Source organism: Lissotriton helveticus, chromosome 6 (assembly GCF_964261635.1).
Source record: "Lissotriton helveticus chromosome 6, aLisHel1.1, whole genome shotgun sequence".
Classification (NCBI taxonomy): domain Eukaryota; kingdom Metazoa; phylum Chordata; class Amphibia; order Caudata; family Salamandridae; genus Lissotriton; species Lissotriton helveticus.
In genome coordinates this window covers 386032253-386046062 of record NC_136067.1, presented here as the reverse complement: position 1 = coordinate 386046062, position 13810 = coordinate 386032253, and the positions used below count along the sequence as shown (strand labels likewise).

Genomic DNA, 13810 nt, shown 5'->3' with positions numbered 1-13810 from the left:
CTGGAAATGGGTGGCTACTGTCGATTTGATGGATTTTAAACGAATGTTACTCTTATGTTCCACTAAACGTGTTTTTATCTTCCTGGTTGTTTTGCCAACGTAAATGAGGCCACACGAGCATTTTAACATGTACACCAGGTTCATATTGTCACATGTTCCGTTGACGTTCAGTTTGATTTTTGTCCCATGTAGTGGATGAGTAATTTCATTGCCTCGTATGATGGAGTTGCAATTTTCGCGCAGTTGTGGCAAGGTAATGTTCCTTTGAAGTCTTTCACAGGGGCATTGGTTTTCCGGTTTAGTAGTTCTTTAATATTTCTCGTCCTTTCATAGGCGAATATAGGGTTACTTGCAAATATCCCGTTGAAATCTTCTTCCAAGGCTAGTAACGGCCAGTGCTTAAGAATTACTTTTTTGTTATTTTGACTTCTAGTGTATTTGGATACAAAAACTGCCTATCTTAGAAGGCCTTGCAACATGAGGTGTCACATGACCCCATCTACCCTATCAACACTTTATTTTTTTAAATTTCTTTTTATTAAAGCAAAGTCACAACATAACATAGGTGGAGAGCATCAGCATGATACACAGCAATATTAGTCGCACCAATAAAGTAAAAGACAAAAAGTGTTGGTTAACAGGTATTACACTACTGCTATAGACTGGTTATTGCATCGCTAACTCGAGTGGATCGTCAACAGGGGCTATCCTAGGGGGCTCACAAATGTACCCTCTGTATTCATTCCAGTTGGACCACACCTCACACCACTTGCGGGGACACCCTCTCGCTGTGTACACTGTTTTCTCCTGCAGCATGCACCAATCCATGTCGGTCTTCCAAGTGGAGAGTCTCGGCGGCGACGCCGCCCCCCACAGTCTGGCAATGTTTCTCTTAGCTACGGTGAATCCCAATGTTGCCCACAACCTTCCTCAGGGAGAGAGGTCAGTCGGCTCCCAGATATTGAGCAAGCTTTTCTTCGGCTCAACTCGGAGTTCCACCTCCCACGCCTCGCGCATACAATGATGTATGCGGCGCCAGTATGTCTGAATCAGCGGGCACTCCCAGAGGATGTGGAAGAACGTACCCGAGTGTCCGCATCCTCTTCTACAAAGCCCGTCTGCACTACGACCCATGAGTTGTAGTCGGGTTCCTGAAATATAGACCCTATGCAGTATCTTGAGTTTAATCAGTCGGAGGCGCGAGGAGATGGCAACCTCCTTGGGGGAGGCAAGCTCGTAGCTCCACTCCTCTTCATCGATCAATAAGCCGTCTTGCTCCCATTTCGCTTTAAGGTCTAGCAGAAGATCTACTACTAGCCCTATCAACACATTTAACTCTGACGGCAGGCATCCACGGAAGACTGCTGTCTATCACCGCAGAACGAAGCACCAGATTTTTACTCACAGCTACTAACATCCCGGTAAGCAAAGCACCGAGACCCTCTCTTATATTGAAATGAGCTTTAGACGCATACACCGCAGGGAACTTACTAAGCTTTTGCACTCTTACAGAAGATCGTCCAGACTTTTATCTGAAAGTCTCACGACGAACCACTTAACGGCACGTTGCTCAAATGCTTGAAATAATCAGTAACATGCCAGCATGATGGTTGCACCTCGCTAACAGAGCTCCGTTACCACACTCCGAGTTCCTTTACTCCGTTGAAAGGCATGAACACATTGCACCCGTTTTTCACCTGAAACAAATTCATCTCCCGGTTATTTTTTGTTAAAACAGATCACAGTCCAGGCACAGTCCCACCAATAACCTGCCCCACACTCGTCTAACGCGTGTTTTTAGACTAACACAAGCATGATAGTACAGTTGTTTTATGCTTTAGGCATACGAATTGATTGTGTGTTACACTTGCTTACTTTGCAGGAATAAGTCCCCTGACGAAGGGCGAATGCCCGAAATGCTTTGGGCGGAATTAAGATATATGTTTTGAAACATTATGAAGCAATAATGTGTAATTCAACGTAGAACAGAAAATAAACCACACATGGACAAAATCTGAAGAATCCGTTATTTGAATGAATCCAAGGAAAATATTTATTTGAGTGCTCTGAAGGGACGTCACTCTCGAGGGTAGTGACGCTTGGCCAGAATATTCAACCCCAGGCTCAGGGGGTAAACTTCAGCAGCACCACCCACTTTATGAACTCACGAAACTCGAACATAATCAGAGTGCGATTCCCACGCTCCAATCATTGACTTAGCACTACCTCACGTATGACCTCCTCTAGAAGCACTGCCATATATATCTATCCCGAGTCCCCGCATATCTCATGAGAAACTAAACTGCTTTTTTAAGGCCTATAGGTCTCCCACCTGTCTCTGGATTCCCTTCGTATTGGAGAAAGGTATTTTATGTCTTGAGATTCAAATCATCAGTCGCCTGGCAAGGATCCTAGTATTCTGTAATGGTCTCAAGTTCTTAAGTATTGTACCTCCAGCAGGGCAATAGAAACCACTAAACAGCTTTGAGGTTAACATTGTTTTGCTATTCTTCTTCTCAATGCAATGTGGTGTTTTCTATGAATACATTATTTTAGTCTGGACTTCTGCAACTTTCTTCTTAACATCACTTGTCTCCCCTTTGAGGTATTTTAACCTCAAAAGATATTATCCATTTTACAGACTGTCCAGTTTTGTGTGCCTTTTACTAATCAATACCAAGATAACTGTTGCCCCTCTAATCATGCCTTCGGCAATATCATCAGCTACTACAGATCTTTTAGCATAAGGTGGGCTCCGCTTTTGAAGGAACTGCAGTGAAATGGGTGGGTACTTTAGGGATGCTTCTAGTAGGATCCCAGGACCTTGCTGGTCCTTTGCTCTTCTAGCTGTCCACTCTATTTAGGTCTCACTACGGTACTCCTTTAAGGTCATTTCACACAAACAGGCAGGGGGCAGGAAGAATCAACTTCACTACAGATGAAGAGGTTGTCCTGACCCCCTGCACTCAAGTGCAGCCTGGGATGCTTCACCGATCTTCCTAGTTTCAGTTGTAGCTCTTCAGAAACCACTAAGACAAGGACTGGATGCTGAGAAGGCTATTGAGTCCCTTCCTGACTAACTGAGGAAAAGGCCACTCCTCCCAACAGTCACAGTGCCATCTTGCGCAGTATAGTATACGTAAATAGCTTAATTGTCTCCTTAAGATGATCCCAGATAGGAGGAAAAACTCACAAATGGGAAAAACCTCATTGGTAACTTTCTACTTACTTCACAATTTTGAATGAAGATAAAGACTAATACTGAACAAATCAACAAGGTACTAAATCCCCCCACACACGAGGAAAGAGGTAAGAGCCAAGCAAGAATTCCAATTGTAAAATCCAGAAGATCAAACTGCTAGAAACAAAAATGTGTGTGATAACAACAGTAGCAAGGCGGCGAAGAATGCAACGAAAAATAAGGGAATCAATGTGATGTGATACAGCTTCCTCTTGTAAATGCCTCCTTTATATATTATTCAAACGAAACAGGCTCTACTTTATTTTGGATTTAGAGTCTCAAAAAACATCTTTGGACAGACCACGATTTTGGGAAGGGCTGGTATAAAGGCATGAACACATTCCTTTCCAGCAAGTCATGTCATTTGGTTTGGTAAGTGAATGATAAGTCCAAGTTTAACATCCTTATTTCTGTGATCAGTTCTAGAGTCCTTCCGCCAATCACCATGCCTGGCACTCCAGGCAACTTGTGAAATCACCCCTCTGGATGACCATGAGCACTAGGAGACCAAAGCAGTCTGGGCAGTGTGGATGCACAGCAATGCACGGAGTGTGGGGCTCTCCTACAATTGAGAGTACTGTTTAATGGTTTGTTGCTCGCAAATTGTTTCACGCAATAACTAACCTCAGAAACACCAAAGAGCCTAGTTAGAAAACAGGTTGTGCTCCTTGGCTGCTTCGGGAGGAAGAATTTGGAAGCTTTCAACAGTAAGAACGGAAAATAGTGCTGTGAACGTTAGGTAGCTAAATAAACTGAAAAGATATATCAGTGGGTTAATGCACATATAGAAAAAAGTTTGAGTAATTTTAAGCTCAAATGTTCTCTTTCAGCGGACGATGAAACAACTACCAAAGGGTTGATTGCTTCGATTGTATTCATTTATTTGTTTAGTAAAGCACTGGCTTAATCAATTATCAGAGCTAAGAAATCATTCCGTTTGTGGTATGATGTCAGAACTCATTTCAGAGGGTCACGGAGCAACTAGGAGTTACTGGGCTCAACCGTAGGAGTTGAGGCCTTTTACTCCCAATGCCCAACCTACTATGGATCCTGAGAAACTGGGCTAGGTAGCATTTAAGCACTTGACTCTCAGTGGTAGCATGGGTTGAGTAGTCCAAGGCTTCTCGGGGAGAGGTCGACACAAGGGGGTGGACACAGGCTTACAACTCAAAATACGTCCTGCAGCAGCAATAAATGATTGTCAAGTCAAATACTTGCTTTTATGAAAAAGGAGTATTTATATAGGACCAAAAAGTAAAACACATCATTCACAAACAATACACAGAGTCCCCGGAGGTCGGGCTCTAAGGTTTTGCAGGTAGGTCCCCGAGTCCCACTCCCCTCAAGCTCGAGGTAATAGTTATTATTCCCCACTCATTATCAGCGACATTTAGATTAAGGCCCACTAGTTGTCCGAGTCTCAGGAGTCCCCACGATTGAAAGACAAAAGTGTTCCAGAGTCAAAGCACTAATGTGACAAGCAAGTTCCCCTATGGCCACCTGGTGCAAAATAAGTCTTACTCGCACCAGCAGGATCAGAGCGACCACAGTCTCTAAGTGCACCCCATCAAAAGGGCGCTGAAGCTGCAGCAGCTGTCTCCATTTTGTTTTCACATACAAGCCAGAAGGGCTGCAGTCAGTTGTCCTGGAGTTCCTCACACACAGTCTGTGGGAATCGACAGAAATTGGCGTAAACATGAGCTGAAGCCATTTTGGTTGTGGCATCCATTTTTGTTAGCCATGTGACTCTTCCGTTTTCACTGTTGCTTGCCTTTCTATTCTGCTTGAGTCATCAACTGTAGTTAACTCCTTCAGTACAGAGCAAAAGCAATGTATAAGCTCAGAAAGGCCTGTAGCTGCTAGAATGCACCTGTTTTAGCAATGTAACTGTCAGGCTATTTCAACTGATGTAAGCCGTTCTGTCTGCCCTCCCACTCTGCTGACTAAGTGATATCTATCTGCCCATGTTAGTCGACAGCTATTCCTATGTATGCATGTACCGTTGATTTGAGTCTCCATGCTCACTCGGCTACAAAGTGTGTATAAAAGGCACCTGGTTTCTTACACGAAAGGGGAAATCCTTGACCTTATCATCTCCAAGGATCAGACCATCTCCTTAGATTCCATAACTCCTTGTGATTGGTCAGAACATCACAGCATCCTTTTCTACATTAACAGGGAGGTGATATTGAGGGAGGCTCAAATCAATCAAATCAAAGATTCTGAAACGAGATCTCAGATAAATTAACCATGACAAACTAGCTACTCATTGTAAATCCGTCCTTGCCTCTCAAGCTGATCTGGTTGAGGTTCAATCTCTCACAGACCACTATAATTCGAGCATCGCCAAGATCATGGACGACATTGCTCCACTCAAGCTTAAAACTACCTCATCAAACATTTCCAAACCATGGTACCATGAAAACTTAAACTCTGAACGTCGCAATCTTAGAGCAGCTGAAAGATCCTGGCATTCCAATCCTTCATCCGATCAACTAAAACTTCTGAGAGATGTCAGAGGCCTTTACAACAAACAGATCAAGAAAGCTAAGGTTGACTACTTCAGATTACAACTAGACCAAGCGGCAAATCGCCCCAAGAAACTGTTTGAACTGGTCAAACAGCAATTTGTTACTGCTCCAAGCCTCTCTGATTCGAATGGCATCTTACACTCTTGTAATGACTTTGATGTGTTCTTCTCGGAGAAATCACGTCTTATCTCCATTGACCTCGCTTCTAAGAAGGCCCTATTGCCCCCTTCATTAGCTGCCTCGCCCTCCGACTTCCTTGAAAAGCGTTTCCCGACCATCGTCAATGTTAAGAATAATGCATCTTGGGGCTCCTTTTCCCCTTTTAGTGAAAAAGACATTGGAAAAATTCTCCAGACTATCAATCCGTCTAACCACTTCGGGGACCCGCTGCCTCCGGTCATCTTCAAGGAAATCAAGAGCGCTCTCATCCCCACCTGGACCAGGATTGTTAACGCCTCCTTATCTCAAGGCTTGATCCCCGACTGCCTAAAAGCAGCCCAGTTCTCACCTATTCTAAAAAAAAAAAAACAACGCTGACAAATCGGATCTCAATAACTTCCGACCTATCTCCAACATCTCCACCCTTGTGAAACTTCTTGAAAAATGTGTCCAATCCCAGCTCTGTGCTCACATTGAGAATTACCAACTTGATGATCAATCAGGTTTCCGGAGGGGTCACAGCACTGAATCGGCCCTTGTACACATTTTTGATGACATTCTGAAAATGCTTGATAAAAACGAATCCTGCCTCCTGATCCTCCTTGACCTCTCCTCTGCATTCGATACAGTCAATCATGACATCCTCCTATCCATCTTACAGAACAGAATGGGTTTCTCGGATCAGGTGCTCCTCAGGTTTTCAACCTTCCTTCTACACAGATCTCAAAGATTCAAGTCAATCCACTCTCTCTCTCAGCCCTCCCCAGTACTTATGGGGGTCCCACAAGGATCTGCCCTTTCACCTATCCTCTTCAACCTTTTCTTGGAAACTCTCACTAATCTACTTAACTCAATGAACATTCTCTTCCACATGTATGCTGACGACACTCAACTCTATTTAAAAATGTCATGCCCGGATAACATCATCGCGCTTAATTCTATCCTCATGTTGACTCAAAATTGGTTGACGGAGAACCATCTCCTGCTCAATGCCTCCAAAACGTAATTCTGGCTCATCTCCCAGCCGAACCACACCTCCAAGATCGACCTCTAGATACCACACCTCATGGCTTTCAACTGTACTCCGATCATCATAGGCTCAGCCAAATCGCTCGGAGTCACAGTAGACAGTCACCTGAATATGAAGACTCATATTAGCAACGTTTGTAAGGGAGCGAACCACTAACCCTTCTTGCCACAAAAGGATGTCAAGCAGGTTGTACAAGCTCTTGTCTTACCAAGGTTAGACTATGGCAGTGCAACTCTGTGGCCTTCCTAAATTTGCCCTGGCTCCAATTAGGGCCTCACTGAACTCTGCAGCAAGACTGATTACAGGATCCAAACGAAATGAACACATATCCCCAGTCCTTAAATCTCTCAACTGGCTACCCTGTGAAGCACGAATTCAGCTAAAGATTGCAATCCTGACGCACAAAGCCCTCCACTACAATACCCCTACATACCTAGTGCAAAAACTTGAATTATCAAGTGGGGGGAGGGCATCTAGAAGCGCCTCCACTCTCCTCCTAAAACCTATCATCCTCAGTAAAAAGAGAACATGTCTCCGAGCCTTCTCTGGTGCTGCCCCTCAAATATGGAACTCTCTTCCTCCGGATGTACGTATACTCTCCTCGACGACAGCCTTCAAAGTTGAAGCCAAAAGATTCTTAATGAGCAAATTCTTGCCATAAGGGGATGGTGCACCTATAAGGCGTCTATCTCTTTGTTCCTCGCTCCATGGCACTACTAACAGTCACAGATGTACCCTCTGCATAATATTATACCTTATATTTGTTCCTTTGTTTACTGTTTTAGCTTTTTTTTATTTTTCTCCTTTTCTCAATTACTATGTCTATTTCATGTTGTCCGCTCTACCAATTTATTGTAAAGCGTTCTGATATCCTTCTGGATCTTGTTCGGGCTATATAAAACTTTATAAATAAATAAATTCCATGTACTAGCTCCTACAATGCCTGAGGGTGTTGTATTGATGTAGTCCCACTCATAAGTGATTAAAAAACTTGTTATTTTGAATTCCAGCTTCAGTACCAATCTCTACTTTGTTAGTCTAAGGGCCTGTGGACAGTGAAGATTGAATCTCTGCACCGGTGGGCCCCTAATAAGGCTCATTTTCACAGGTCCAGCAGCAGCAGGGTGATTCACAAAGCTCCTCTGAGGTAGGTTAGGCTCCTCTGGGCCTCTTTCAGGTAGGTGGAATGCGATGATCCTGGTACTGGTACTCAGTCATGGCTCAAGAACTCTAGGGTCATCACAGCATCCTTGCTCCTCCGTTGATGGTCTCAACCAAACCACAATTCTTGTGTGGTCCTGGTTCCCTCCTCTGGCATAAGGGGTTACTGTTTCTCCTCTGCACATGGGCTCCAACCTGATCGGCACAGCAGCAATCTTAACGGTCCACCCCAATAGCATACAGGGTAAACAACTTGATACTGCACACCGGCTAAGGCCCAACTGGCACGGCAGCAATCTTCACGGCAGTCCCCACCTGGCAAACAGAGTCGTCAGCTTGGTTTCGTAAATGGGCTACAACCTGATCTGCACGGCTGCATTCTTCACTAAGGACCTACCAGCATACGGGGCCTGTGACTTCATACCGCACAGAGGCGATGATCCGTTAGATGTAGCAACAGTCATGGTTCACTTCACTGCAGCGATCCTCTGGCAAATGGGGGTAGCCGATTTTCCCTGTGAACAGGCAACCCCACCAGATGAGTACAGCAGCCGCCTCCACACACCTCGCAACAGGGATCCACTCTAGAATTGCCCACTGGACCTCGCTCCCCCCAACACTTTCCCTTGTACTCACGGAGCACACTGGTCTTGCCAAGCAGGCAGGCGCTGGTGCTCTAGGCTCCGAGGGCAGGTGGTTTTGGATTCCCTGGATGATGTCTCCTCACCCAGAGAACAGCAAGCATTGTCCACAGTCCTGGTCACAGGCAAAGTCTTGCAGAGCTTCTCCTCCTTGCACAGCTGGACTGGCTGCTCAACAGATGACAATGTTTGGGGTCTCAAGCTCCCGCCCTACCATAGTGCATTTCAACACCAAATGTGTCTGAGTCTTTGACGTTTATGTTGTGGGTCTGCTTCTTTTTGAGGTGCCCTCTCATCTGTTCTCTCTTCCTCCAAAAAACAGTTGCCACAGAAGGAGCAACTAAAATCTGACAGTCTCAACACAGGCCATGGGAGTGATTAGAAGTGCACATCTGAATTGCCAGCCACATGGGACCAAGGATACAGGTTTGGTAGCCAGTGGAGAGAGAGCATGGAGTATATGCTTGCCAGAGTAGAGAATAGGCTCAATGGCTAGGCAGCCATGATGTTGTGGTAAGGGAAACGCAAGGAGCTGGATGTCTCTTGGGCAATGATTTGATTGCCCCTGGCATTGGGTGTCCTGTTTAGTCCAAAAAGACAGCAATCTGTGAGGTAGGTCTATGTTATGGCACACACGCATGATCCGTGTTCACCTATGACAGCAAAAATCAGCATTAGGGTTCCAGACATCAGTACAGTTGGGGCACTCAGGGCAGGTGGTGCACGTCCATCACCATACAAGGGACTTTTCCATCCCAACATATGTGTTCTAGAAAGAATAGCTACTGCTGTAATGGGAACAGAACATTTAAATAATTTAAATGAATTCAAACAAAAGCATATGCCCTTATTCAAAGAGTTATTTTTCCCAGTGTTTGTTATGCTAACAGAGAACTGTAAAACACTCTACTGCTATTAATGTGGCACTGCAGCGTTTTGCCGCAAATTTATAATAATAGCAAATTGAAGAGCTAGCTAGTCATCACATACGGTTTTTCAATCAGAGTTGCTGTAAAAGTCTTTTTGGACATCCATAAACAGGCAACCGAAAACCAGACTTATAATCATCAGCCCGTAAATCAAATGCATGGTCTCCCATCTTTTTTTGGTGCAAGGCTTGCTGCCAGAGCAAAACGCTTCTTACAGACACGGTGTACATACCACTGCTTTCCAAATGGCAAATCTTAACTTCAGCAGCTGATTGAGAAGAGAATGCACATAACGTTCACCAGTACTCTGGTGACTGCGTATATTAAGCCAGCAGACAGCTGCTTATTTAGAGGTTCCCCGAATTATGGGGAAATTCTACAGGTAAATTCCTCAGCGAGGCAGTTGTTACACTGATAAGTGCTGGAACATGTGTACAAAAACTTAGCGCAAGATCTTCTGATTTAAGAAAGCTGAGTACACAAGAAATTGGCACAAGACGTTTAACTGCACTTGTGGTATATTTATGGGAAGGAAATGATGAATCTATGCATCGTTAATTACATTTTAAAATCTAGCTCAGGAGAAGAGAAGGATGCATTTCTTCTCTGCAAGGGCCCCGCTGAGAAAAGCTATCTCCCTGGTCAATATCGACACCCCACAGAAGGTGTGAAGAATACAGGAAGACAGTGTTGAACCCCAATTGGCACTATACATAGTGCATATCTGCAGTAATAAACTGTATGGTCACTGCCCACTCACTGATCGATTTACCTCTATGAATTATTATTTTCTTCACAATTCCATATTGAGCTTGGTAATTGTAGTTTTCGCAGTTGAGGACTCCAGTGTGTATTTGATTTGCATAAAATACTCAGTGGCATTTCTGTAACAAAATCAAGTCCTCGCATCATTTCATGTGACAATGCTGCCTCAGTGTTTGTGAGTGTTGATCCCCAGTGAGACCACTGTGTTCTGGGAAACACTGAATTTGACATTACATAAATTATTCAAGAACATTGGAATGTTGAGCGCTCCATTGAAGACAATTAAGTTCTCCAGGCTTCTAATGGCTGATAGAAGCCGGAGAATCAACATTCCAATGTTTGTTCACAGCTGTTGCTGTGAACAAAGGCTTCACGGAGCCCAGAAGAATTCCAACCCCCTCCTGCTCCATGAGGCCTTTGTATTATTATTTAGAATATTATGCCCTCTAATGGTGTAATGTTCTAATAGCCTTAGAGCCCTCGGTAAAGGGCTCTACTGGCTATTAAAGGCCTACTCCCTTGTTAAAGGCACTGGGCTTCGGCTCAGGCCTTTAACGCTGGAGCTGGCCTTTAATGGGTGGTAAAGTCCGCTACATCAGGCTCTATGGCTAAAGTATTTAGTATGAGTCACAGAAATCTGGGTTGCTTACCAAAAATGTTGGACCTGTGAACTTTGCAAGTATAGTCAAATGCACATTTGGAGTTTAAGTGTCTATGTAAGGCCAATGAGCAAATCATTTTGATGCTTAAGTAGAACGAATACAAATCCCCAAAACATAGAATATGGAGCAAGTCATCTAAATTACACTTGCTGCCATTGGTTTTCTCCCCATCCCCTCAGTAGCAGGCCAGATAAAAGAAGGATGATAGTAGAACATAAATAGACATATTTCTTACCCAGAAAAATCGGCTGAATACTGTCCATAATCCGATATATATACTCTTGTAATTTGGCACAATGTGAGGTATCCCAAAGCAAAAATAAAGCAGAATCTGAAATGAAAATAATTTACAATTATTATTATAGGGAGCTAATAAAGTGACAAATGCTGTAGATTTCAGTTTTTCTCGCTCTCACCTGCTAAACATTACCCTTTTTGTTCTAAGCTGGCCAAAAAACAAAAAAAAATCTCTGATCGCTTTGAAATGTGAGGTGGCGGGATACAGTGGGCCATCCTATTCTGAGCCACAGCGCATCTTTAAGTGTGTGTGTGTGCGCGCGAGCTGAGTGCAGCCCGGGACAGTGCAACATATTAAACCAATGTCAGCACTGGGAACTGCACCTTAGTGAAAGGCAGACACGATTTGAAACCACGGGGCAGGGTCGGACTGGGAACCAAAACCGGCCCAGGCAAAGTGCTCGGCTGGGTTGGGGATGCCGCCGAGCTCTTTGCCAAGGTCGGTTTTCGGCGGATTTTGTTACAGGGCCGATTTTGCATCTATGCAAAAACGGCAGTCCTCTAACCAAAACAGCCCCCAGGGTCCCAAAACCGGCCCCCACCCGTGCAGCCCCCGGGGGAATGCCCGGTGCCCGCTATGGCCAGTCCGGCCCTGCCACGGGGCCGCCTTTCACTAGAGGCAGAGACCCAGCCTCCATTTCAAAGGTTGACGGGCAGGAATCCCCTGAAGGCAGGTTTAGTAAGTGAGGGCACGTGCCTGCAGGTTGATATCTGGGGGAGGGGACACCAGGACCCCGTTGCCTCCCACACACATGGGGTGCCCTCAAATGAGTATCAAAAAAGGGGGGGTAGAGGAGTCAGATCAAGAGTTGATCATAAGGCTCAATTTACCATTCCAAGAAATTAGAATGGAAGGTCCAACATGAGTCGGAGCCCCATGTAGCAATGATTAACAAGAAAGGGACTCAGTTGTTCCTAGACGAAGAGTAATAATAATAATACTACTACGGTCAAGAGGGGAGGAAAATTGATGAGGGGAGGAAAATTGACTACCCCCTCATCAATTTTCCTCCCCTCTTGACCGTAGTAGTATTATTATTATTACTCTTCGTCTAGGAACAACTGAGTCCCTTTCTTGTTAATCATTGCCCTCAAATGAGAGCACTGACAATCAGTGTGCCTCCTGACAGCCTCCTTGCCTCTGCATCTGTATCTGTATCTGTAATATGATGCGGGAGCAAAGGATTCCCTCATTTACGTTAGGTCACGCCTCCATATAAATGTTTTAGCAAACAACAACAGGTAATATTCAGTGGCAATTATATAAGACATGCACAGCAATTGCAGAAAGAAGGAAACAAAGACATCAATGGTTAAAGAAAAATAGATAGAGCGGTCTCAAATTATGAAAAAATGAATACAGATAGAGTATCAGCACTATTTACATTACACATGGGTGTAACCCATACAATCTTGAGCACATAAGTGCTCGTGTGAGAGATGAACGGCGCAAGTGACACGTGAGATGAATAATATAAATAAAGGCAGGTGTTTTCAGGATTGCACCAGCACACATTTAGCACTAACAAGATGCATATTACAAAAGGGACTATTAAAGTATCCGTGGCCAGTTCTGCAATATTGTAATGCCTCAGGAGTGCAAAGAACACCTTTTGAACCTCCGAGGCACTATGTACACTAAAGCCCCAAGTCGTTTGCCTCGGGTAAGTCCGAACCAGCAGCTTCAAACCGCCAGTGCTCCTTTCACTACTGTTTTGTTGTTCCTAGGGCAGGCCTGAGTTTGCATCTGTAGTAGAGACAAGGCTTTGACTGTGATAGGGTGCCCTGCCCTATCCTGTGCAACCAGTTAAAGATGCGACGCAGAGTCAGACTGCAGAGTCTGAATGACTCTATAGTGAGTCGGACATAACACTACATTAATTTTCATTTTTAAAACTGTTTATACGGCGGTTTTGCCGTTTTTAAACATCAATAGCATAAAAATAAACAACTTTAACCCGTATGTCTTATATATTATTTGGTTGTAAGGCTATAATTTTATTTTAACTTAACCAAAAAAAAAAAAGACAAAATGAGAACCAAATTTACATTTCAATATTCATTCTGCTTTACATGTATCAGCATTCTCAGCATAATGCGTATAACCTCTACGTCATTTTCTATGTAGCCATTCAGTTCTAAACAATGTCGCGGACTGTCCATTTCCCAGGATTTTCTCTGGCAAACTTGTCTCCAATGCACAGCGCTGTCACCCATACAGGGGTTTACCAATGCTCATAAAAAACACAACTAATTAAATGCAACGCTGACATTCTTTCTCATGCTTAAGGTATCTCTCTAGTTTTCTTTCGAATCCGTGCAATGCTTCAATGTTATAATTGGATACAAGTGCACCTGTTTCTGACAAGTTATGTTTTACTTCCATGTACTCCG

The 13810-nt window shown here is 44.1% G+C and overlaps 1 protein-coding gene across 1 annotated transcript in view; it reads right to left on the bottom strand.

Moving 5' to 3' along the window:
* Positions 1–13810, bottom strand: part of MBOAT2 (membrane bound glycerophospholipid O-acyltransferase 2) — a 907083-nt gene that overhangs the window by 290260 nt on the left and 603013 nt on the right. The window contains exon 4 of the mRNA XM_078647832.1: positions 11355–11450. Coding sequence (XP_078503958.1) covers positions 11355–11450 — 96 coding nt within the window. The remainder of the gene's footprint in view (positions 1–11354; positions 11451–13810) is intronic.